At 53.4% G+C, this 25384-nt stretch overlaps 3 protein-coding genes across 3 annotated transcripts in view; 1 reads left to right on the forward strand and 2 right to left on the reverse strand.

The window, feature by feature from the left end:
• AGRN (agrin) overlaps positions 1–25384 on the forward strand; it is a 162439-nt gene that overhangs the window by 29006 nt on the left and 108049 nt on the right. The window lies entirely within an intron of this gene.
• RNF223 (ring finger protein 223) lies at positions 11283–13552 on the reverse strand. The gene is made up of 2 exons (XM_049774525.1): positions 13448–13552; positions 11283–12433 (listed from the first exon to the last, which is right to left on the reverse strand). Exon 2 carries the CDS (start codon positions 12422–12424, stop codon positions 11486–11488), a length of 939 nt encoding a protein of 312 aa, XP_049630482.1. The 5' UTR covers positions 12425–12433; positions 13448–13552; the 3' UTR covers positions 11283–11485.
• On the reverse strand, positions 15666–20173 carry C6H1orf159 (chromosome 6 C1orf159 homolog). The gene is made up of 8 exons (XM_049774532.1): positions 20077–20173; positions 19670–19745; positions 19121–19213; positions 18764–18829; positions 17706–17840; positions 16952–16977; positions 16747–16777; positions 15666–16166 (listed from the first exon to the last, which is right to left on the reverse strand). The coding sequence occupies exons 1-8, from the start codon at positions 20146–20148 to the stop codon at positions 16072–16074; spliced, it is 594 nt and encodes a 197-aa protein (XP_049630489.1). The 5' UTR covers positions 20149–20173; the 3' UTR covers positions 15666–16071.

Here is a 25384-nt window from a genome sequence, read left to right on the forward strand (position 1 = left end):
CTTAAAGCTGATAAATTAAAGGTGCTGACAGAATTAGTGAAGGAACAGCTAAGTTTAGGACATATTGAACCTTTTTTTTTTCTCAATAGAATTCGCCCATATTTACTATAAAAATGAAATCCAGAAAATGGAGATTTTTTGATGGGTCTTAGAGCTGTGAATTTATCCATGATACCTATGGGCAAACTGCAGACAGGTTTACCATCTCCTGTAGTTATTCCAAAGGACTTCCACTAATAATAATTGATCTAAAAGACTGCTTCTATCATATTCTTATTCACCCAGATGATAGGAAACGTTTTATATTTACAGTTCCTTCTCTCAATGATACTCATCTCTGCAGATGTTTCCAATGGACCGTTCCTCCCCAAGGCATGCTGAATTCAGTTTTTTGTAGATAAGATTCTGTGTGAAAAATTTCCTCAAGTCGGGCCGGAGAGATAGCACAGCGGCATTTGCCTTGCAAGCAGCAGATCCAGGACCAAAGGTGGTTGGTTCGAATCCCGGTGTCCCATATGGTCCCCCGTGCCTGCCAGGAGCGATTTCTGAGCAGACAGCCAGGAGTAATCCCTGAGCACCGCCGGGTGTGGCCCAAAAACAAACAAACAAAAAATTTCCTCAAGTCATGATCATTAATTATACTGATGACATCTTGCTGACTATGAACAATGAAACAGATTTACAGAATTTATACTCTTATGTTACTGACTGTTTACAAGCATCAGGACTAAAGATAGCTTTAGAAAACATAGGGACTATACTACCATAATACTTGGGTTTCATTTTGGACCGAACATCAGTACATCCACAAAAAATTTCCATTAATAAAAAAGAAAAACTCAGAAAAAAAACCAAACTCAGAACACTTAATGGTTTTCAGGAACTTTTAGGAGATTTAAATTGGCTCTGCCTTGCACTAGGAATCCCGAATGCAGAGCTGTCTAATCTGTTAAAACTTTGGAGGGTGACCCTGCTTTAGATAGCCAGAGAAATTTAACAACAGTTGCCAAAAATGAATTGGACATCTTTTTTTTTTTTTTTTTTTGGGGGGGTTTTGGGCCACACCCATTTGACGCTCAGGGGTTACTCCTGGCTATGTGCTCAGAAATCGCCCCTGGCTTGGGGGGACCATATGGGACGCTGGGGGATCGAACCACGGTCCTTCCTTGGCTAGCGCTTGCAAGGCAGACACCTTACCTCCAGCGCCACCTACCCGGCCCAGGACATCTTCTTAAACAGATTACAAAAATCATTTCTCTTAAGATTCATCCCGGGAGAAAAGGTATTTCTGCTAATCTTCCCTACAATAGAAATGCAGCAGGCTGGACCTTCTTCGTAATAGGTGTATTTACATAACAAACAGCCTCACTCTGTAGTCTCTTACTTGCAACTGATTTCAGAACTGATTATCAAAGCAGACTCAGATCTATAGCTCTATTGGGTTTTGCCAATACCAAAAAAGGAAATTGAGTCAATATTACCTCTCAATGAATCTCTACAAAGGCCCCTCTCAGATTTCACAGGAGAAATATCCTCCCATTATCCAGCAGGAAAAACTTGGGACTTTTTTTTTTTAAGGATTAGAGTCAATTGCCACTCTAACACCGTTTTTACTATGCTCCTTTGACTCTAATCCTTAAAAAAAAAAAAAAAAACACTTAAAAATTTGAGGTTAACTTAAGCTAATATGCAGGTACATGGAAATGTAAAAAAATACTATGCCGTAATGTTTAAGGAGTTACGTAAGTTTTATGGCTTTAGATTGCCTTGTGTGCTGTTAAGAAATACTATAGTGTGTTACAATCTGGGGACTTGAGGGACAAAGTAATTGTACATGGATTCTGTTTTATTTATCTTAATGTTCTTTGGCTGAAAGTTCAAAGTTAAGATATCAGCAAGGCAACTTCTGAGAATTATGTTATGGGTGATTGTCCTTCCACTGTAAGTTTACCTTGTCCTCTTTCTTTGCATCTTTGTTCTCATAATTAAAAATAAAAAGTTAAAAAAAAGAAAATATGTAAAAGTGAAAAAAAAAACTCAGTTTGTTGTTTCTTCAATTGTTTGGGATCCCCCTATTCCCAATGCCAAGGATTTTTTTTTACATAGATGGATCACAGAATGGAAAGGGAGGTATTACAGTGGACAACATTAATATGATTATAGATACCAAATATAAATCTGCCCAGAAAGTTGAATTAGCAACTTTAATTCACCTATTAGAAAATGTATCTGAAGCCAAAAAAAAAATGTATCTGAAGCCATGAATATAGTTTCTGATTCTTTGTGGTAAATTTATGTCCTGCAATAGCCAATGTCTCCCTTAATGCTAACAAGCTGATCATACAGAATCTACTTAAACAATTACAACAGCTTCTTCAAAAACGAACTGAACCCATCTTCATCACACATCTTAGAGTCCACTCAGGTCTTCCAGGACCGATGGCTCAAGGAAATAAAACTGCTGACTTGCTAGCAATGCCTATATTTAAATCACCTGTAGGGGAACATTCAGCCCTACACACAAATGCACACCGACTACATGTGAATTACCAAACTCCATGGAGGCAAGCCAGAGAAATTACAGCGAACTGCAACATTTGTGCACTCTTAACAAAAAAAGACTCACATAGCAAGAGCAAACCCAAGAGGCTTACAGACTAACAGACTTTGGCAAATGGATATAACTCAAATAGATTTATTTCCAAGAAAACCTTATCTCCATGTTGTGGTGAACACATATTCTTGGTTTATGTGGGCAATCCCTATGTCTTCTCAAAAGTCTAAGGCTGTTTGTCGTTTTCTTTTACAGTGTTTTTCTGTGATGGGTATTCCATATTCTATAAAAACTGATAATGGGCCAGCCTATATTAGCAAAACTTTTGAATTTTTTTTTTTTTGTAAAGAATGGCAGATAAGACATCTGAAGGGGATTCCTCACAACTGTCGTGGACAGGCCATTGTGGAAAGGACTCACAGAACCTTAAAAACTCAATTACAAAAAAATAGAAAAAGAGGCTTATCACCAAAGGATTTGTTATCTTTGACTCTTATCACACTAAATTACTTAAATTTACCCCAAGGGGAAAGTTACACTGCAGGGGAAAGACATTTTAAAGAAGATATTCAGAGACAAGAAACAATCCATACACCTATTTGGATTAAGGAGGATGATAAATAGATAGCTGGATATCTTCTCTTGAGAGAGAGGGGTTATGCCTGTTTCTACAGATGACAACCCTCCCAAGAAATTTTGTGTCCCATTAAGCCTCGTCAGAAATCAGGCTAGCACAAATGATCAGGTACAGACTGCTAGGACTATAAACTCCCCTTCTGATCAAATACAAAAATACTCAAGACATTGGCAATAGTAACATTGCTGAGGCCTCCGTGACAGGGAACATGGATTTAACATTCACACCCCATAACTTGAGTTATGACAATAACTGACAATAGCAATAAGCCCTTACATGCCAGGATACAAAAGGAAAGACAGGAACCTGTCTTAACTGGGCTCCAAAATATAGGAAACTCTTGCTACATGAACTCAATATTGCAATGCCTGTATCATATTTCAGACTTGACTCAGTATTTTTTATCAAGGTCATTATAAAAAAGATATTAGCAGGAAATATCCACTGGGACAAGAAGGTAAATTAGCCACAGAATTTGGTCAGCTCATCAAAACAATGGGAAATGGATATCATAGGTACATTAACCCTGAAAGCTTCAAAGTAACAATTGGCTTACTTAGTGACTAGTTTGCTGGACACAATCAGCAAGATCCACTCAAACTATTTGTTTCTCAGAGGGCCTACACCAGGATTTGCTTACTAAAAATTTAATGACAGATAAAGTTAAACACCTTATGGACAATGAAAATTATGAACAATCTGGAACAGAACACCAAAAGGCTCACAAGCCTATTATTTATGATCTCTTTCAAGGCCAGTTCAAATCTATACTGCAATGCCTCACATGCCACCAAAAGTCTGAGGTTTATGAGACGTTTGTTCATTTGTCCCTGGCTGTCACGTCTACAGATAAATGTACATTACAGGAATGCCTCTTTAAATCTTTCAAAGAAGAAGAGTTAAGAGATGACAACAAAGTTCATTGCAACAGCTGCAACACTAGAAGGGATTTTTTTTTTAAAGAAAACATACATAAAGAAACTGCCACCAGTACTGATAATACATTTGAAACGTTTTGCTTTTGATGGCAAACAAATTAAAAAACTGCACACTTACGTGGATTTTCCTTTAGAAGACCTCAATTTAGCAGAGTTCACTCCAGAGAATAAAAGCAAGATTGAGAGATACAACTTATCATCAGTGTCAAACCATTATGGTAAAGTTCACTATGGACACTGTACTTCCTACTGTAAAATTGCTGCAAGACAACACTGGATCAATTTTGATGACAAGAAGATCACAAAAAGTCCTTCATACGTCAATGAAACCTACAGCAGCATACATCCTGTTTTATACTTCTCAGAGATCTACAATGAATGCCAGATAATCATTTCACTTCCTTGTCAGTTGCTATTAATGCTCTATGGCTCTTTTCACAAGTATGATCTCAGCTGAATAGGATCGAAAATGATGGATTCCCATTGCAGTTGCTTGTATGGTGAATTTATGTCTTAATTTCACTATTGCTCTAGGTCACAGTTAATCATAAAATTTTACAATTTAGGGGCCAAGGAAGGACCATGGTTCCATCCCCTGGCGTCCCATAGGGTCCCCCCAAGCCAGCGGCTATTTCTGAGTGCTTAGCCAGGAGTAACCCCTGAGCACCAAACAGTTGTGGCCCAAAAAACAAAAACAAAAAAACAAAACAAAACAAATTTTCAATTTAATTTGTGTTGCTCAAGGCTCACCTGAAAGAAAAAGTTCTCATCATATTAATGTTGTTATGTAACAACTGATTTAGGTCTATTCATTTAATGACCTTCATTCTTTTATTCTAACATCATTGCTTTATTTTCCTCAATTTAGGTTTCAAGAAGGAAGTGAATACATAATCTTGACATAATGATACTTTTTAGGTGGACTCCCTTCACAGTGCTCCTCATCTATGATTGACTATTATAGAGTTACCGTTCAATACTTATAGTAGTGTTTTCCATATTTGTATTGTGCATGAAGTTCTCTTTCAGATCCGCTCTACTCTGCTTTTGAAAAAAAAAATATATATATATATTGTGAATTTGAAGTTACTCATCTAAATAGTCTGCTGGCTATTATATCTTGAAGCGCTTTTCGTTGATTCAGCTGAATTTTTCTTTCTTTTTTTTTTGCTCTATTTTGAATCCTTTCATCTGCTTTTTGGTTAAAAAAAAAGTGTTATTTTGTAAGTATGAGTGAGTGTGGTGGCCATGATTTTTGTGATTCTGTATTTGTCTGTCTTGTTACGTTTCTGTTCGTTTTGTATATTTTGTATATAGTTCCTTTTTCTTTTTTTTTTTTTTTTTTTTTTTTTTTTTTTTTTTTTTTGGTTTTTGGGCCACACCCGGTAACGCTCAGGGGTTACTCCTGGCTATGCGCTCAGAAGTCGCTCCTGGCTTGGGGGACCATATGGGACGCCGGGGGATCGAACCGCGGTCCGTCTCCTAGGCTAGCGCAGGTAAGGCAGGCACCTTACCTCCAGCGCCACCGCCCGGCCCCAATAGTTCCTTTTTCTTAACTTTATCTTCCCCGTTTATTCTTTCTTCCTTATCCTTCCCTCTCTCCACCTAGTCCTTAACATTCAATTCTCAGGAATCCTTTCATATGTGCAAATCATCTCCTTCACCCACAACTACAAGCCTCCTGATTTCAGCCAGAGGAAGAAATCCTCGGCTTTTGGAGTTCGTATCCTGTACCAAGCTGTGACCTGTTTTTCCAGACTCTTCAAGTGTCTTTGGTCGGACTTTTCAGAATTCCAGACCCCTCATCTTTACAGATTGGCATTAGACTCTGTAGTAAATTCACCTTTTGTATTTTTTTATGACTGTAATCCTTTGAATTTACATTTGATACTAGACTTCTTTTGACTATTGTAATTAATGGCCTTCCCCATTTTAATTTTTAATTTTAGAAATTGATGTTGTGTTACTTTAGGATTTTGCTTTCTTGACTTTAGGTTAGTGGGTTGGATATTGCTGTTAATAATTTCCTAAATGATATTTTTGTCTGTTCTCATGGTATTTTGCGTGGGCACATCATTGGAAAAATATAGTAGGCTCAAAAGGAGGTTCTATCCATTTTGGATGGAACCTCAAGTTTTTTTATCTACACGGGGAGGTTCTCAGCCTTAAACACTTTGTTTTGGTTTGTGACTTAAGCTCCCATTTATAAATAATCAGCCGTATTTGGTACATCAATTTTGGACCTCAGATGGATTTCTGCCTGAACTAAGAACTTGGATTAAGTTCAGGTACCTATTGATCACCTTTACAGTTGCCCCCCACTGAGCATGGGGGTGTGCCTCCTCCTCCTAAGTAGGTAATTCAGTACCCGCAAATATGGGCTTCCTTGTCAGCCTGGACAAGAATGGAAAATGTGCTTCTTTCCGCCTGCTACACAGCCTGTCTAGCATCTCTTCGAAGGATCTCTGTCTCTGGATTACAATTGGGCTTTCTGAGTGCCTCGGGAGCTCCCCATTGCCGCTAGATCCTTGATCGTTGAATTTCGGATACTCCACTTGCTCTTCCAAGGAAGAACTTATTTATTTCAAATTCTTTATCTTGTATGTCATAGATCTATCATCTCTGGAGCTTGTACTTGATTCCTTGATACATGTTTCTGGTTTTGGACACCCTGTGTATAGGTTAGAAATTTTCTTTACTTTTTCCTGTGATGAGCTTATGCAAACAGCCGCTTTTCTTGTTGCTTAGTTATTCCTTTTATAATTATAGGATATGTTACTTACTTTTGTATTTTATTATTGTTGCTTTACTAAAGAAGGAGGAATTGTTGTATATGAAAACATTTCCATAAGATCATTAACTCTGCCTGTTGTCCCACCTTGACCTTCCAGGTGGGGTTGCTGTTGAGAGCCTAATAAATAGTCCGGGAGCCAGGTGCTGGGGTCGTTTGGTAGAGTTTACAAGCAGGCTCCAGGTGATTTTGGAGCTGGTGGTAGGCTGACAAAGGACTCTGCACCCGACCTTCTTACCCCTTTATCCTCCTGTCCATGTGGATTATTTGCCGCGGATAAATATTACCAAGATCTCGTCCCCCTCCAAGGGAATAGGGGAGTGGGGATCGATTTCTCATTCTGGGAGCTCTTTGAGGATCCATCGATAACCAGTCAAGGAGTAAACGGGACCCAACACACATGCACGGACATTCACACGCTCACATATGCACACACACACACACCAGACCTTTGACCCGTGTCCTCTCAAATCTCCTGTGTCTGCCCCCTGGTTGGCACGTGAAAATGCCCATCCTGCTGGAAGATGGCCTTCCTGGGCCACCAAAATGTACCCCGTGCAAAGGGAAGCCAGGAACACGTGGCAATGGGGCACCACCAGGTGGTCCTGCAGGGTTCTAGGAGTACCTGAGGGGTCCCTGGAACCCAGAACTCAGAGGTGGGCCCACACACAGCAGGGAAGCATCCAGTGGTGGGAACCCCGCAGGGAAGGTGGGGCCCATGGCGGATGGAGGGAGTGGAGCAGGTCCACGCGGCCACAGGGCCACAGGTGGGTTGGGAGATCTGGGGAGGAGGCAGGAGGGTTGAGAGTGTGGTCTGAGCAGGGTGTCAGCGGAACCACCACACGCCCCTCCAGGGCCACAGGTGAGAGCTGAGGGTTCTGGTTTCTTACCAGCTGCAGGACTCATGTCTGACCCACTGTGCACCTCAGTGTCTGGATGCCGTCGTGAGGACACAGCTCTGGGGTCACTCTCTGTCCTGGCGTTTCTGGTGGGCCGAGTGAGTGGACAGTCCACTTCACCCACGTGTCCCTCACACCTGCTCGTCCCCTTGCCCAGAGCTGCTGCCTGAGGAAGATCTCACCTCAGCTGTGACAGTCTCCCTAGAGGCACTCAGGGACCTGATGAGAAGGACAAGCATGACTGACAGGCAGACGCAGAGCCCTGAGCGTGGAGATCTGGGGTAACAGAGACAGGGCGTGGACGGGCTCTGGACCCCACCCTGCAGCAGCCAGGGAGCCGGGGAGATAGATATGGACCTGCCCTGTCATCCACACGCTTTGGGTGTCATCCAGGCCCAGAGAGCGGCGTGTGTCCTGCGTACCAGGGGCGGCAGACCCTGGGGTGAACGTTGCCAGGGCTGTTTGTTGACTGCCTCCAGTCTGACCCTTGGCCTCCTTCCGGGGCCTTGGAGAGAGCGACGTTGAGGCCTGAGGAAGGGGGTGGGACTGGTCGCCTCCTTGCAAAGGACTGGGCTGCCACCTAGTGGCCACCCTGTGCTCCACAGAGCTGCCCCAGGTTTCATGTCCCCCCCAAGGGGTGTGTGTGTGTGTGTCTGTCTGTCTGTGTGCCCCTGCCATAGTGTCTGTCTTTGAGCCTTCTAACCACGCGTGGGTCCAGGACCCCTCACCTGGACAGGCTGTGATGGCTCCACAGTCTCTCCCGCGTCCCCTCCACGTCCTGGGCCAGGGGGTACCTTGGTTACCAGTTCCTGGCAAGGAGAAGGATGAGAGGCTGCCAAGGTCGGTCTAGGCCCCTTCCAGGGTGGAGAATACCAGTGCGACTGGCCTCACGCCAAACACTTTAGGGGACCTCCTTTAGGTTCGGTTCAGGCAGCAGCAGAGACAGGCAGATGCAGCCTAGCACCCTGAGTGACAGTGGGGTCTTCCCAAACGTGTCTCGCTATTCCGACTCGTCCGCTTCCGCTACCTGAATGGGTGAGGTCCCGGAGTGGGAGAGCCGGCTTTGTTCCCACCCGCTTGCTCCAGCTCAGCCTAAGCCCCTTGGTCTTTCCTCGTCAGCCAAGGTCAGTCTCCTCCTACTTCCCGCTCTGTCCCCCTTCCACACTGGGGGTCCCTGCAGCCCGGGGCCGTGACTGGACAGCAGTCATGTCATGTCCATGAGGTTTGCCGTGACCCAGAGCAGCATAGGAGGGGAAAATGGGGACCCCTGGAGTATCCTGAGATGTGGCCCCATGGGCCAGGTAAGGAAAGGATTTTCAGGGACTCATAGGCCTCCGGGGCACTGGTGGACCCAGGGGCATCGTCACTGTCAGTCATCGGCATCCTGGGGATGTCTGCACACTGATGACTGGCTCTGGCCTGGGCTTGGCTCAGGGTTCAAACCGTCCAGCTCCTCCCCTCCCATATATCCACCCCGCTGTCTAAGCCCCTTCCAAGCTTTAGCCCCTCCCAATCCCCCCAAATTCCCTGCCTCTCCCGCAGACCTGGCCCTGATCAGGCTTCGCCCTTCCAAACACCCTTCCCAGTTGTCCTGGCTAGCCCCGCCTATTTCTTCCACCGACCACGCCCCTCCATGCAACCCCGCCCATTATATCAACAGGCCCCGCCCCTCGGTGTAGCCTGGCCCCTTCCCCTGGTCGAGTCCCCCCTCCCTGAGGACTTACTTGTTCATGGCTCTGGCCTGGACCTGGACATCAGGAAGAAGCACGTGGGAGGGTGCAGAGGGTGCGGATGCAGGTGCTTGCAGGGTGAGCAGGGCAGAGGTGACTCACCTGGCGATCGAGGGACCTTCCTTTCACATGAGGCTGACAGGTGTGACCAGGGAACCCTGGAAGGAAGTTCGGGGAGAAGCCAGGGCAGAGGCTGAGGGCTGACCAAAACCTGTCACCACCAGCAGGTTGAGGTCACTGCGCCCAAAGGGGTCCTGAGCCTCCCAGGCTGGCACAAATGACAGAGCGTGTGCCAAGTACAAGGGGCTCCCAGAGTCAGTTCTGCCCAGCTCTGACCAGCCCAGGACGCTACAGACCAGTGGGGACATGAGGTAACTGGACACCTCTGCCCCTGGGGGCTCCCGGGACGGTGGTGGAGGGGTACAGGCTTGGATCTGTCCCTGTGGGTGCTGCCCGTGACAACCAATGACCCCTGCACAGTGCAGTGACCACGCATGATCCGGACATGTGTGTGAAGGTCAAACGTGTGGTAGGACTGAGCAGTGAGTGGCAGTCTGTTTGGCTCACCGAGCATATGTGGTCCCGTGCGTGCCTCCTGAGCACGACTGACCACGGCTCGGTCCCCGTATGCTGGGTGCCATCATGGTGGGTAAATGCTTGTGAAATGAGGGAATGAGTGATACGCGCACATGACGGTGTGTGTCACCTCATCCCGGGCCGGGCCCTGCTGTCATGTTCTCGTGACTGTGGTGACGGCCTTAGCATGCAGCTGTGGGGTGGTCGGGAAAGGGCCCCGATGGCTGCCGAGTCTGTGCTGAGCCGAGTCTCCGGCATTCCTGGGCCCCTCCCCACCCCAGCCAGGCCCGCAGGTCGGAGCAGGAAGATCTGGGCTTGGGGTGAGGCTGAGGAGGCCGAGACCTGCCTGGGCCGAACCTGCCTGGCCTCTCCACCATGCCGACCTGGTGGTGCAGGATTCCTGAGGCTGGTCTCAGACGGGGTGCCTGGGTGGGGTAGGCCCCTGGGTGCAGGGCACACCACAGTCCCACCCCTGCTCCCGTGTACCCTTTGTCCTCGGTTCCCAGGCCCCAGGGTCTGTGGCTCCAGGTGCCGACCGGCCCAACAGGGCTAGGGTGAGGCCGGAGCGATAGCACAGCGGTAGGGCGTTTGCCTTGCATGCAGCTGGCCTGGTACAGACCTGGATTTGATTCCTAGTATCCCATATGGTCCCCCGAGCCTGCCAGGAGCAATTTCTGAGCGCAGAGCCGTGAGTGACCCCTGAGTGCCAAAAGGTGTGGTCCAAAAAACAAAAACAAACAACCGGGCTGGGTTCCATGAGTCCCTGGGGCTGATTCTATGACCAACGGCGGGACTGGAGGACTGACCGACCTCAAGAGGGGCCCCACTGGTCGTGCCCACCCTCCCGACTCCCCTATGTTCCTGGAATTGTTCTATGATCAGAGCAGAACTGCCCCGAGCCATCCACGCCAGAAAGGGCAGACTGGGAAGGTACTAGGGACACTGGGTCCAGGGAGCACTGGAGGGCAAGCACTGATGGGCAGGGCAGAGAGAGGGTACACAGGTGAAGCCACTTATAAAACATGGATACAAAACTATTTATTTGTACAGTTCAGGAGGGACTGGGCACCTCCTGCCAACCTGTTCCCCTGCCCGGAGGGTGCATTAGAACCCCCAGCCCACTGCGGGGTCCAGAAAGGGGGGTCTGGGGAAGCATCTGATACGGTAAGATCATTGGCCAGATCCTCCTTTCCAGTGCTCTCTCCTGAGCTTGCGTCCGTTCTCTCAACTCCACGGGAGCAGAAGCCGGGAACCGGTAGAATGGGGTCTTCAGGGTCATTGGACTTCACTCGGATCTCAGAAGCACTGTCCACCAGGCTGCAAGCAAGCAGGTTCTGGCCCATGTTGTGCGTTGGAGCCCCTAGCTGAGGGTCTGGGTCCCCAGGAAGAAGGTGGACTCCGTGGGAGTGGTGTCGGCATGGGAAGCAGTGGTGTGCACGTGGGGCCGGGACAGGCAGCGCAGGTTGCCGGTCTTGAGTGCGCACTGCACGGGCCAGAGCACGACGCAGAAGAGCAGCAGCAACAGGGACGCAATGAGAGCCAAGCGTCGCCAGTCCCCACAGCGGTCCCAGCAGCGGGCCAGGCGGCCCCGGCGGCGGACGGGCTCTGGGTCGGGTACAGGTACAGGGAGCTCGGGGGGCTTGGTCAAGCCCACGTCCACACATAGGAAGCCGGGGCTGTGGCCAGGAGCGGTAGGTGGAGGGCAGTAGCACAGCTTGGTCCCCTCCAGCCACACGGACTCCTCATGCCGAAGGTGTGCGGGTAGCTTGGCCTGCAGTTGGCGGCTGGTGCGAAGCGCAGGGGCCCCGGCAGCAGGTACGGTGGTAGGCTGCCGGCAGAATGGGCAGGGCACGGCATCCCTGCCTGGGCGACCTGCGGGTTGAGCCGCAGCCAGCCTAGCCAGACACTCTAGGCAGAAGACGTGGGTGCATGAGAGCTCCTTGGGGGTCTTGAAGATGTTGTCGTAGCCGGAAAAGCAGATGGAGCACTCGAGTGGGGAGGCCACCCTCTCGGAGCCAGGTGTGCTGGGGGACCGGGGGTTGCTGAACGAGCTGGGGGACCGGAGGTTGCTGACCAATCCAGGGGATCGGGGGTTACTGGCCAAGCCGGGAGACAGAGGGTTGCTGGCTGGGCCGGGGGACCGAGGGTTGCTGGCTGAGCCAGGGGATCGGGGGTTACTGGCCGAGCCGGGAGACAGAGGGTTACTGGCCGAGCTGGGGGACCAGGGCCCTGAGGCTGGGGGGCTTCTTTGGCTGCTGGGCAGCATGGATGTGTGCCACACCTGCTGGCCGGCTGACATGGCTCTGGGCTGTGAGACAGAGACCATTGTGAGTGACCAGAGACAACTTCCCTGAAGTCCCCTGGCGGGCTCCAGCCCAGATCTGAGAAAGAGGATGCCTGGGACAGGAGGGTGACCTCAGCCACTGCACAGCCTGTGTCTGAGAGGTCTCGTGCCCTTAGGGACGGCCTGGCCTTAGCCACCTGGACAGACAGTGGGGAGTAGTGATCGTAGACCCTTCCCACACTGGGCCCCAGTCAGGCACCTCTACAGTGGGACACGCATGAGACCTGAGGTCCAGTGTAGTGGATTCTAAAGGACTCACGGGGTGCCCAGCCTGGTGGCACGCGCATGTTCCGTTGTAGGAACGGCCACAGATGCCGTCAGGTCTGGTCTGGGGCCAGGAGGGACCCTGGAAGGGTTTTGTTCCCGGCTGTGCCCTCAGACCTAGAGATGATGCCAAGGACCTGAAATGCCTGTTGAGGCACAACGTACTGGGACAGGGCAGCTGGCACTGGCAGCTTCTCCCTGCAGCCCTGCCCAGGACCTCTTACCCCGTCTCCCCACACCCCTGCCCCGTCTCCCTGCAGCCCTGCCCAGGACCCTTTACCTCTTCTCCCTGCACATCTCCTGAGCCCAAGCCCCATCTCTCTACCCACCTGTCCCGTCTCTCTGCAGCCCTGCCCAGGAACCTGCATCTGTCTCCCTAGCCCACACCTCCCTGTACAGTCAGGCCTGCCTGGAGGAAGGCAGAGGGGCTGACTCACTGGCCACCTTGAGGGAGCTCAGAGGAGCTGACTCTGACCACGGAGGCTGACTGCAGAGTGACACACCATCAGGACTCTGTGAGCCACGATGCCATCACCATGACATTATGAGCCCCGTACCCTGCATGAGGCGGCCTTGGTCCCGAGGAGCAGTGCCCGGCCTGTGAGCCAGTGGGGGGGGAGGGGGTTGGCAGAACCCAGGGCTCTGCTGTGGTGCCCGGTCGGCTTCCTGGTGCTGAGGGCCCCTGTGAGGCAAATGCCGGGGAGCTGGCCTTACCTGGGGTCAGCGGGGCCTAGGCATGCTCGTGTGGGCCTCTCCGTCGGCCACACCGGTGTCCTGGCCCAGCCTCCAGGCACGTCCTCTGCTGTGCGGGGCCGTGGGATGCGTGCGCTTTGCTGTTGCTGCTGCTGCTGCTGCTGCGGGTGAAGGGGCAGGTGTGGCTGTCTGGGCGGGAGCTCCTGGTAGTGGAGTGTTTATATGCCAGGCCAGGCGTGGCCCCGGATTGGCCAGATCTCTCCAGGCGGGGACAGGTGAGTCAGAGCCCGACACGGAGCTCGGGCAGGCTGGGCCCGGACCTGGTGGTCTCCACAGTGCCCACCTGATCTCAGCAGCCCTGTCAGCACTGCCTACCTCACAGTGTCCCCCTACCCCCCCCCCCAGCACCTGAGAAGGGTGGTGAGCCCTCTAGTGAGGGCTGAGTCCCAGGTCCCAGTTCAGGGGAGCACCTGCCAGACAGAGACCCTGCTGGTCTGGACTCCGGAGGCCAAGGAAGAAGCAACTGGCAGTTCTGAAATCTCTGGGGGACAGTTCAGTTAGGAGGAGCGGAATATGGGGGACACTGAGCAGAAACAGGATGGGGGGCCAGGAGACAAAGAAGAGAAAAGAAGAGGATGGGGTAGAGGATGCTGAAAGGACCAGAAGGAAACTGAAGGGATGAGAGGATGGCATGTAGGGGCGAGAGCCTGAGAGTCTGAGGGGACAGGAGAGGGCATGAGGCAGAGGAGCGGCGAGGGGAAGGGAGGGGACTGGCCGCCCTCTCTCGGGAGTGATGGACTCGAACCTGTGGGCGACCCTGCTGCTCCTTGGTGGGACCCATGCAGAGGCAGCCTGAGGTGCTGTGGGCCTTGACAGGCAGGGCAGCATCTCACTAAGGGGAAGGGGCCCTAACTGAGCCCCATAGCGCTAGGCAAGCTCCGGGAGGGCTCTCGTACCTGGGCGGCCTGACTCAGGGCCCCATGCTGCCACCTCAGTGTCCTGGTCCCCAGAAGGACCCAGAGAATCACTGAGCTCTGAGGTCACCGCGGTCCTCAGGGGCGTATCACTGCCAGAGGCAAGGGACGGGAGGAGGAATGTGGCGGGTGGGAACAGGCCCGGGCCTCCCGCTGTCCTGAGCTGTGTCCTATGGAGTGTGAGCCAATGTCCCTGCCCGGGGCCCACCCGACACTTGCAGCCCTTCCTGAGGGGGCAGCTGTCCTGGACACAGCCTGACCAGAGGCCCAGCCTGCCACGACTAATCCCCACACCCCCAGGACTGGGGCGGAACACGGGCACCAGTGAGGTTCTCAGGGGCCAGCGTGCCTTCTCCTGTCCCGGTGGGCTCCATGCTTAGGTGGTCAGCTGCCCCTCATACCACAACCTTCTCCTCACAGCACCTCCAGACCCCCCACTCCACAGGCCTCTCAGCCAGCTGTTGCTTCCAGGGTGGACGGATGGAGAGAGGGAGGGAGGGAGGGAGGGAGGGAGGGAAAAAAGGCTGTGTGGGCTCAGGCATCAGGCCCCAAAAGTTGCAGGTGCTTAGGAGGTGTAGGCCAGTTTCCTGCTTTGACCTCAACTCAGGGCTCACAGGATGGGGGAAGAGCTGAGGAGGGAGCTAAGAGGAACGCAGAGGGCCGACCTGCCCCGAAGCAGACATTGGTATGTCCCCCCACCACTCTGCGCTCCAGGGCCCTTCCCCACCTCCCTTCCTCTCCACTTGGGCCCTCACGCCCCACCTGCCTTCTGAGCTGGACACCACCAGACTGCTCAACTGCCCCACCCAGCTACTGGGCCCGACACCGCACCACTCGGGGTGGCCACATCAGTCGAGAGGCTGAGCCAGAGGGACGGGGTTGGAGGTCAGGCAGGGAAGCCTGTGCTTAGGGACAGGTGGGGTCACGCTCGGTACGCACGGCAGAGACCGGCCTTGGGTGGGCAGAACGAGAGCTGGTGCCACTACCAGGCCGCACTCCTGGCTCTGGTGTCTTTGCACCACATTTTGTCCTGACAGGGAGCTCGGTCTGCTCCCCTCGAGGGGCTGCAGTGACCTGGGCAACTCCTCCTCATGAGGACCCATGGGGGTTGCGAGGGCCGACGGCGGGTGACTGGAGGCACTGGCACGAGGCCTCTCCAGGTCAGTCCCGAGAGCTCTGTGGGCATCTGTTCAGCAGGGGATGGCAGCCAGGCTCACAGGGAGGGGCGAGGGTACTGGACTCTGTCCCTTCCTTCCAGCCTCTGTCCTGCACGGTGACCTGGGCTAGGGTGCCTGTTCCTGTTCTGTGTCCTTCCAGGAGGAAGCTGAGGAAGCTGGTCTAAGCTCTGCGGCCACGGGAGCCCATGCACGCATTTGCTGAAATGCGCCTGCAGGGGTCTCCATCTGGTGCTGGGCCCTGGGGCAAAGGTGCAGCGTGGCAAAGAACAGGCTTGGCTGGACCGTTCATTGCATTTCTGTCACAAATGAACCCAGGGCAGACAGGGAGCTGCCAACTCGAACACTGGAGATGGGGAGGCACCGGCTGGGACCCCTGAGACCAGGGGCACAATGCACGGAACACAGCGGTGCAATCCTCAAGATGAGCATGATCTGCGCTGGGCCACAGCAGGTATCGAGGCGCCTTTGGGTGCGGGGTGGAGCTGCGAGTCCATCAGACGGTGCTGACTCCGGCCCCTTCGGAGAGGGCAGCGGGGCTCGTGGCTCTGCCCGAGGGGCGCTCCCGCCTGACATAACGAGGCTTCCGCACTGGGGGGACCAAGGGGGGAAGGTCAGATCCACAGCATCCCCATGCACTATCACTGTCCCCATCAGTGAGTGGCCAGGGAGTGAGGGATGGCTCTGAGCAGTTGCTGCTCTGGCTGCAGTGAAGTGTGGGAGCCCCGTCCAGCAACGAGCACAGGGCCAAGTGATCTGGCCTCACCAGAGAAAGAGCCTTTGAGGGGCACATGGGGGCGGGGGATGAGGGAGGGACCCTCCCACTAAGCCTGCTGGCCTGGAGCTCCCAGAAGAGACAGACGAGAGCACAGAGGGGCTGGCGGAGGTTGCAGGAACGCTGGAGGCCCGAGCACCCTCCTGGAGCTGCCCTGGCAGATGGCCCAGTCTCCAGTGAGTCTACTGGCAGCGCACCTCCTGGTCAGCAGCAGTATCAGTGGTATCTTAGCCACCTCTCCCTGCACTTGAGGGTCCCCATCTGCCTGGCCTGCCCCTATCCCTATGCTACCCCAGGAACCCTGAGAAGATGCATCTGCGAAGCACTGTGGGCTGTGTTTTGAATTCACTACCAGATAAGAAGAGCCGGGCAGAGGGGCAGGAAGAGCAGACGCACCTGAGAGCCGCGGAGGGGGCATCATCGCAGCCTTGAAAGGAGAAGAGGCAGCATGAGGGCAGTGACAGCAGTGCAGGGACGCAGGGGCTGAGGGAACGCAGGAGCACAGCGGGGTCGGGGTCAGGGACAGGAACAAGGTTGGGGACAGGGACAGTGACTGGACAAGGACAGGGTCTGGCACAGAAACGGCTGCAGACTCACTCACCACTTGCGGAGGCTGCAGGGCGGCGGCTGTGGGCAAAGGCGATACTATAGGTGCTGCAGGGGCTCCTGCCTTCACTTCAGCTCTGCAGATTTGCTCACCCACCTTCGCACCCTCCAGGCAGGTTGCCCGCCTGACCCTGGTAGCTGAGCCCACCCCTGGGAGGGTCACACCACAGGGCCGGGCCTGTTGGGAGGAGCTGTCTTTCATTCTATCCAGGGTAATTCTTTGCCGTGATTGTAGTACCTCTGGGTTAGTCCCTACCCCGCTGGTTTCCACCTAAGGGGGTGATCCTTCTCTTCCTAATACAAGACTTCAGTCACAGGAAGAAGCTGCTGGCCGTCTCGGTGCCACAGCTAGCCTATCTGCCTGTTGGCATCTTCTGCTAGCGAGCAGAAAGCTTGTGGTGGAAGTTTCCTGAACCTGTTTTATTCTCCTCAACCTTGTGTGGGTTATTTCTTGTGTCGGCATTTGCTTCCAGACTCACACTCACCGGTCCCTCGAGATCGGGGCCTGAGGTTTCCGCTACACTCTGGCCCTTTACACCTCCTGGTCCCGTGTCACCTCCAAGGCTGGACTATACTTTGTCCCTGAGCCCTTGCTTTTGGGAAGGTGGAGGGGGGAGCAGAAAGGCCGTGGCTCAGTTTATTTCTGTCCCTGCCCCTGCCCCACGTGGACACAGGAGAGCTGCCACCCTACCAGGGACCAGCTGCTGTCCAGGCCTGTCTCTCCCCGCAACTAGGGGTACCGGGAGTACCTTTGTCTCTTCCGCAGAAGGCTCTGGGCAGCTTACTGGCACGCTTGAGGTAGAACCACCCAGCCACGGCGAGGATGAGGCCAGAGCTGATGAGGAAGGTGCCCAGGAAGAGGGAGGCTGCCACGTGAGACGCCCCTGTGGGCAGAGTGGCACTGCTAGGAGCAGCTGTGGAGCTGGGCACGGGCCACCCCGGGTGCCGCCAGCACAGCCCTGACTGGCCTTCAGGGGCTCAGTCCTCAACTTGAGCGAGTCCCCAGGCCCTGGATCCAGGCTGCTGAGGGAGGGTCCCTGTCAGATCCCCGGGGCTGCCCCTGCCCAGGCCTGGCATGTCAGTACTGCCAGGGCCTCTGGAGACAGGGACGGGGATGCCACGGCATCGGGCAAGTGGCACTGCAGCTGCGACCCAGGTCAGCTGTGGCTGTGGCTAAACTCTGGCACCTCTCGCTAAGCCTGCGGCCACAGAAACAGTGGACCTGGGCGCCTCCTCTGTCCGCTACCCAGCCCCTGGTCTGTGTGCACCACAGTGCTCCAGAGCACCTACCCTGAACACGGCTAGAGCATCTCGACAACTCAAGAGCAACGGCCCTTCTGATCCTGAGTGCAGCCGACCAGGCCCTCAGTCTGACCCTTTGCTGAAGGCCTCCCATAGGGGTCCTGCACCTTGCCAGCTAGCATTTGGGTGGGCAGGGCAGGTGGGCAGCACACAGGGCAGGCAGTGAGTGCTGAGTCCCCCTGGGAGCTGGGTTTGGGCCTGTGTGCCCAGGGCACTGGGTGGGGAGGGGGTCAGCCTATGTCCCTGCCCTCTCCTCTTAGCTCCTTGGCACAGCCCTTGGGGAGGTTCAGCTCCCATCTGCTGAACTCTGTGGGTTCTGCCAACCTGAGGCCTGGGTCAAGGGCCCCAGGGCCAGCCTCACTGGCCACAGCAGGGTCCTGTGGCCAAAGCCTGAGGGGGCCTGAAGACAAGCCCCTGCTGTGATGATGCTCAGACGATACCACCTCAGCCTGGCAGGATCCCCTGGCAGAATATCCACCCTGGCCTGCTGGGCCCAGACACTCACCGAGGTCCAGCTGTCTGGGGGTGGCCGTGCTCCGGTTCACTGGGAAGTGCCCGTCCTGGCCAGCAGCTGGGGATAGAGCAGACTTAGCACTGTGGGCAGGTCCCAGGAAGCCAGAGATAAAGCCTGGTCAGAATTGAGGAGGGGTCAGAGTGACAAGATGGGGTTTTGGCCCCATCTCTGGTTCCCCAGGTGGTCCCCTGAGCCAGCCAGGAGGAATCCCTATACACGGCTGGTTGTGACCCCAAAGCAGAACTCAGTGAGAAGGGAAAACCATGCAGGCCCGACCCGCCACGGTGGTGAATAGGCAGCACCGAAGCCAGGGCAGGGGATGCAGGCCGGGAGGTGGGCCAGACTTACAGACGCGGCACGCGGAGCCATTGGTTGGGAAGGTTCCATTCCAGCACTGCACGCAGCGGGTACTTCCATCCTCGCTGGGGAGTCTATAGCAGCCTGCAGGGGTGCAGGGGACGGATGGTCAGCTCATGGGTGTACGGGGTGCTGGCAGCTGCAGGCGCAGGGTAGCCTCTGGCCTGGCACACTGGGAGCTGCCCAGGTTCTGGTTCCTCTCAGGCAGGGACCAGGCTAGGCTCTCCCTCTCTGGAGGGAATGGTGAGTCTGGCCCTCATACCGCACCCCCATTCAAATGTGACACTGCCCCCTTTGGCCTCTGCTGTCCTGCAGCCCCGGAGGCCTCCTCCCTCACCTTGGCTGCCTGCACCCTCACCACCACTCGTCCCTCTGTGTCCTGTGTCCTCTACAGCCTGTCTGATGTCAGCTACAGTCCCCCCACCAAGGCCCCATGCCCCCCAGTACTCCCAGCATGCTGGACTCCAAGCGACAGCAGCTCTGATTTGAGGAGGGAGGGAGAAGCCGGGAGCTACTAAACGTCATGAGGGAGCCGCTTACCTGGGCCACACAGACTGGTGCCTAGGCAGGTAGCATTGGTGTCCCGTGCAGGCACACAACACTGGGGCTGCTGGCCCTGTGGGGAGATGGCAGAGAGTGGCTCCTGTGGGACCAGTGGCAGAGACACCAGAGAGCCCATCACGATGCCCACGGCCCTGCCTGATCCCCATGACGGTGGGCAGCCCAGTACAGCCCCTACTTGTGTCAGGGCGACAGAACCCCTGGGGCAGACACATGGAAGGGTCTAGATCGCAGCGGGGGGCAAGTGTTGGGGGCTGTATGCGGAACAGGCACCTCAGACCCCACCGTGCACAGATCTAAGGGCAGACGGAAGGTACCCCAGGGGTGCACAGGCCGGGCCTCCTGGTCCTTTCCCCTCTTCCCCACAGCCCCCCCCCCCAACCTACCGCACTTTCTGAGGATTTGCTGGCAACTTCTGCCAGGAGGCCAGCCAGGAGGACCACGTGCCGAAGTGCCATGTCCCGGGGTGCAGGGGAGAGGGTGCTGGGGGCACTGGCTTCCCACACAGGTCGAGGTGAGGCCACTCTGAGCCGACCCTCAGGCACAAGAGCTGCCGACATGCAGGTGTCCTGGCACAGCGGCCAATGACAGAGCCTCGGACAGCCGACAACCTGCAAAACAAGGTGGATGGGGAGACCCAGGTGGTCAGTCTCTAGGGAAGGGAGTGGAAGGGGCTGGGCTGGCTCCCTGGAGGGACACAGTCCCCTCTGACCTCTGACACCCACTCCTGGGAGGAGGCCGGGCAGAGGGCGCAGAGCACAGACGACATCCAGCTTGCCAACTCCTGTCACTGGCACAGCTGTAAGGTTGGGGGCAGGCGGTGCAGATTGTAGACAGCTGGTTCTGCCACCACCGAGCTGGGCAGTGGAGTTACCAGATGTACCGTGGGGACAAGACAAGAGACTCAACCACACACACAGGCAATGCCACAGCAGGCAAACACCAGAGTGCCAGATCCCGGTGCTGAAGAGCTGATTCAGAGGATAAGGCACTTGCCTGGCATGGGGCTGATCCTGGCACTCATGGTCCCCCCAAGCACTGTCAGAAATAACTCCCAAGCAAGCACAGAGCCAAGAGCAGCCCCCGGGGCCGGGCGGTGGCGCTAAAGGTAAGGTGTCTGCCTTGCCAGCGCTAGCCTAGGACGGACCACGGTTCGATCCCCGGTGTCCCATATGGTCCCCCAAGCCAGGAGCGACTTCTGAGCGCATAGCCAGGAGTAACCCCTGAGCGTCAAACGGGTGTGGCCCAAAAACCAAAAAAAAAAAAAAAAAAAGAGCAGCCCCCGAGAGCACTGTTGGGTGTGGCCAAAATAACCCCTAGACCCCCAGCATGTGACTCGACTCCTGAGAGGCCGCGATGCCGAGTTCAGGCCTCGAACCTAACTTTTAGCGCCGTCCTCGAATTGAGGAAAGACCAGCCAAACTGTACCTGGGTCCAAGACGACGCAGAAGGACCGCCTCCCTGTGGTCCCTGCAGCTGGCGTGGACTCTAGCCACTCTAAGCAGTGCCGGGAGACCCTGGGGCCTGAGGATAGAGCTGCTCAGGCCCTGCAGTGCCAGGGTTACCCGATCACTGGCAGTGTTTGTGTGGGGTGGGGCAGTCCTAGGGCAGTAGAAGCAGGCTCTGTGTTGGAGAACCTGTGTTGGCATTGACTGAACTAGGATGGGCTGCACACGCCCTGAACTCTCTCCAGGCTGGGATGGGACTACCTCGCTCGACCTTATCTATCCCTCCAAGTTCGTGTCTCTCTGTTTGAGTCTCTGGTATGTATTGTATCATGGATCCTAATTTTTCATTTTTTCCCAACATATGCCATTAATCCAGATTAGATTTTAAATGGTGAGTTCAGACCGTTCACTTTCAGATACACAGGGGTCACTAATTTTCGCGATCCCGCCTTGTCTTCTGCTTGTTTCAGTTCTCAGGCCTTCCCACCTCGTTCTGCCTCTTGCCTTTTCACATGAAAAAGTCCCCAGTGAAGGGAAATCTGGGGTGCTCTTTTGCTCTGGCCCCATGGTTTTCTTTGAATGTGGTCTCTGCCCCCCTCTTTCTCTTCGCCTCCTGGAATGCCATTGTCCTGAGAGTTGCCCACCCCAGTCTGCTAATTCTCAGTTTCTTTTTCGGTCTGTTTTTGGGCCACACTCGGCACTCAGGGCTTGGCATGTGCTCAGGAATCAGCCTGGCAGACTGGGGGGGACCATGTGGGATGCCGGGAATCTAACCTGGGTGGGCTGCATGCAAGGCAAATGCCCTCCCCGCCAAACGGTTGCTCCGGACTCAGTTTCTTCACTCTACTCCCAGCTTCACGCCCACTTTCACTAGAGTCATCACAGTGATTTGTCCCTGTTTGTTTGGGCCACACCCAGCACTGCTCAGGAACCACTCCTGACAGGCTTGGGGGACTATATGGGATACCAGGAATCGAACTCGGGTCCATCCCAGGTCAGCTGCATGCAAAGCAAATGCTATGCTGTTGCTCTGGCCCCTTAATTTTCTTTTGGATCTCCTGTTCTGCGACATTGAGTCCACTTGTATTGTTTTCCATGTTAGACTGAATCTCTCTTTTTTTTTGGGGGGGGAATCATTACACCCAGTGGCACTCAGGGTTTTGTTTTGTTTTTGGTTTTTGGGTAACACCCAGCGGTGCTCAGGGGTTACTCCTGGCTGTCTGCTCAGAAATAGCTCCTGGCAGGCACGGGGGACCATATGGGACACCGGGATTCGAACCAACCACCTTTGGTCCTGGATCGGCTGCTTGCAAGGCAAACACCGCTGTGCTATCTCTCCGGGCCCGGCACTCAGGGTTTACTCCTGGCTCTGTGCTCAGAAATCGCTCCTGGCAGGCACAGGGACCATATGAGATGCCAGGATTCGAACCACCATCTGCCCTGGATCGGCTGCTTGCAAGGCAAATGCCCTACTGCTGTGCTATCTCTCCGGCCCCTAGACTGAATCTCAGTGCCTTCATGCCCTAAGTCTCTGCGGGGCACTGAGCACCTTGGGTCTCCTTAAAGAAGTCTCGTGTCTGGTGTCTCTTGAGATACAGAACTCGCTTCTCGTCTCTAGCTGGCTTTTAATGGCCTGCATGATCCTCCCTCTTTAAGTCTGCCTGCCCTCTGGAGACTGGTCTCTCTGAAGAATTCCATTTCTCACACATCCCCTGCTTCTAGAACCGGTCCTGGGTTTGCTCCGTTTCTCTGCAGGTGGCGCTGTGGCGTCAGTAATGGAATTCTCTACCTGTGGCGGCATCGGGAAAGCCAATGCTGGGTCCCACTGGGTGCCGCCAGTGCAGGGGTGGGAGCTGTCGCCAGAGAGCCCCAAGGGCTGAAGAGATAGCACAAAGGTAGTGGGTTTGACTTGCAGGCAGCCGGTCCAGGGTGGGCAGTGGCTCAAATCCCAGCACCCCATTTGGTCCTCCATGCCTGCCAGGAGCTATTTCTGAGTGCAGAGCCAGGAGTAACCCCTGAGCGCCACCGGGTGTGACCCAAAAACAAAACGAAAAGAGCCCCAGCTGCTCCTCTTCCTCCAGGCCTGCCACTCTGCACTGTGGTTCTGCTGGTCGCTAGACCCCAGAACTCGGTCCAGTGTCCGTCAGCACCCCACTGATGCTGTGGATATCAGCACCCAGGCAGTCCTCCCCGGCAGGCTCTGGTTCGCAGAGGTGGCTGGCACACACAACTTCTCCGTGGATAAGGCAAGTGCCCTACCCGCAGTATGACTGCTCCAGCCCCAACAGGTAGAGCTTTCTACCTGTTCCAAGGGGGTTAAAAATGGGTCAAAGAGGGCTGGAGCGATGGCACAGTGTCCCATATGGTCCCTGGAACCAAGAGAGATTTCTGAGAACATAGCCAGGAGTAACCCCTGAGCGTCACTGGGTGTGGCCCAAAAAACAAACAAACAAACAAAAAAAGGGGTCCGAGAGAGAGTAGCACGTAAGGTGTTTGTCTTGCACAGTACTGCCAAGAGCAATCCCTGAGCACAAAACCAGAAGTGATCACTGGGCACTGCCAGGGTTGCCATCCCTCAAAAAGCAAAAAGTTGCCTGAGGTGATGAACCAAATCTTGTCTTCGCGGATTTCTTCTGCTCTTTTAGTCTAATAATTGGTGAAAGAATTGTTAAAAAAATTTTTTTTGTTTTTTGTTTTTGGGTCATACCCAGCAGCACTCAGGGGTCCCTCCTATCTCTAAGCTCAGAAATCACTCCTGGCAGGTTCTATGGGGGACCCTGTGGGATGCTGGGATTCGAACCACCATCCTTCTGCAAGCAAAGCAAATGCCTTACCTCCATGCTATCTCTCCAGCCCCATATTTGTTAAAATTTTTATGATTCTCCCTTTAAATCTATCAAATCTGCCGCCGGGTATGACCCAGAAAAATACTATCAAATATATATCGTGTGTTTTGATATTTAATATTATTATTTCGAAGCTATCGTATTATTCATAAATAAGAAAATTAGCCTCTTATCGTTAGAAACATCATCTTTGATAATGCATGTCTCAATTTTTTGTTTGTATTTTTGTTTTTGGGTCACACCCAGCAGCACTCAGGGTTGCTCCTAGCTCTGCACTCAGAAATCTCCCTGGGAGGCACAGGGGACCATATGGAATACCAGGATTCAAACCACCATCCATCCTGGATCGGCCGCTTGCAAGGCAAAGGCTCTACCGCTGTGCTATCTCTGGCCCCTCAAAATTTATTTTATCTGAAATATCACTCCAACCTTCTTATGCTTTCTTCAAGATAAAAATATGTATAAATGAGGGACCAAAGCAATAGCACAGTGGTAGGGGATTTGCCTTGCACAAGACCAACTGGGGACAGATCCAGGTTCCATTCCTGGCAGGCATCCAGGGTCCCCTGAGGCTGCCAGGAGTGATTGTTTTGTTTTGTTTTTGTTTTCTTGGTCACACCCAGCGGCACTCAGGGATTACTCCTGGCTCTATGCTCAGAAAATCAGGCACGAGGGACCCTATGGGATGCCGGAATTCGAACCACCATCCTGCATGAAAGGCAAACGCCTTACCTACGTGCTATCTCTCTGGCTCCAGGAGTGATTTCTGAGAACAGAGCCAGGAGTAACCCCTGAGCACCGCCGGGTGTGCCCCAAAACAAAAACAATTGTACAAATGAGTACGTGCATACACATATATTATCATCAATATTTTCCAAACTATTATTTATATTTAAGGTTAATCTCTTATGGATAATATATTGTATGTATATATTATGTGGCTTTATTTATTCATTCTAACCATCTCTACCTTTGTAATGAATTTTAACCGATTCATACTTAAAGTAATCACCGTTCTGGTCAGAAATGGGTTTACCTATCCTTTATTTGCAGAAAGCAAATACCTGACCCTTGAGTTTGTGTTGGTTTGTGGATCTCAACTCGTGATGCAGAGGGCATTTACCAGTATAGTGCTCAGGGAAGGCTCCTGACAGTGCTCAGGAGACCATGAGAAATGGGGACGGGCCCCAGTGCTCCAGAACGCACAGCACATGCTCTAGTCCCGTGAGCTACTTTGTTTTGGGGAAATCACACCTGGTAGTGTTCAGGACTCTATGCTCAGGGATCACTTCTGGAGGGGCTCAGGGCCCCTACGTGGTGCTGGAGATTGAGCCCGGGACAAGACAAGCAAGGCAAGGCAAGCATCCTGTCTGCTCTACGATCTTTCCGACTCCTGACTC

Source organism: Suncus etruscus, chromosome 6 (genome assembly GCF_024139225.1).
Source record: "Suncus etruscus isolate mSunEtr1 chromosome 6, mSunEtr1.pri.cur, whole genome shotgun sequence".
NCBI classification, from domain to species: domain Eukaryota; kingdom Metazoa; phylum Chordata; class Mammalia; order Eulipotyphla; family Soricidae; genus Suncus; species Suncus etruscus.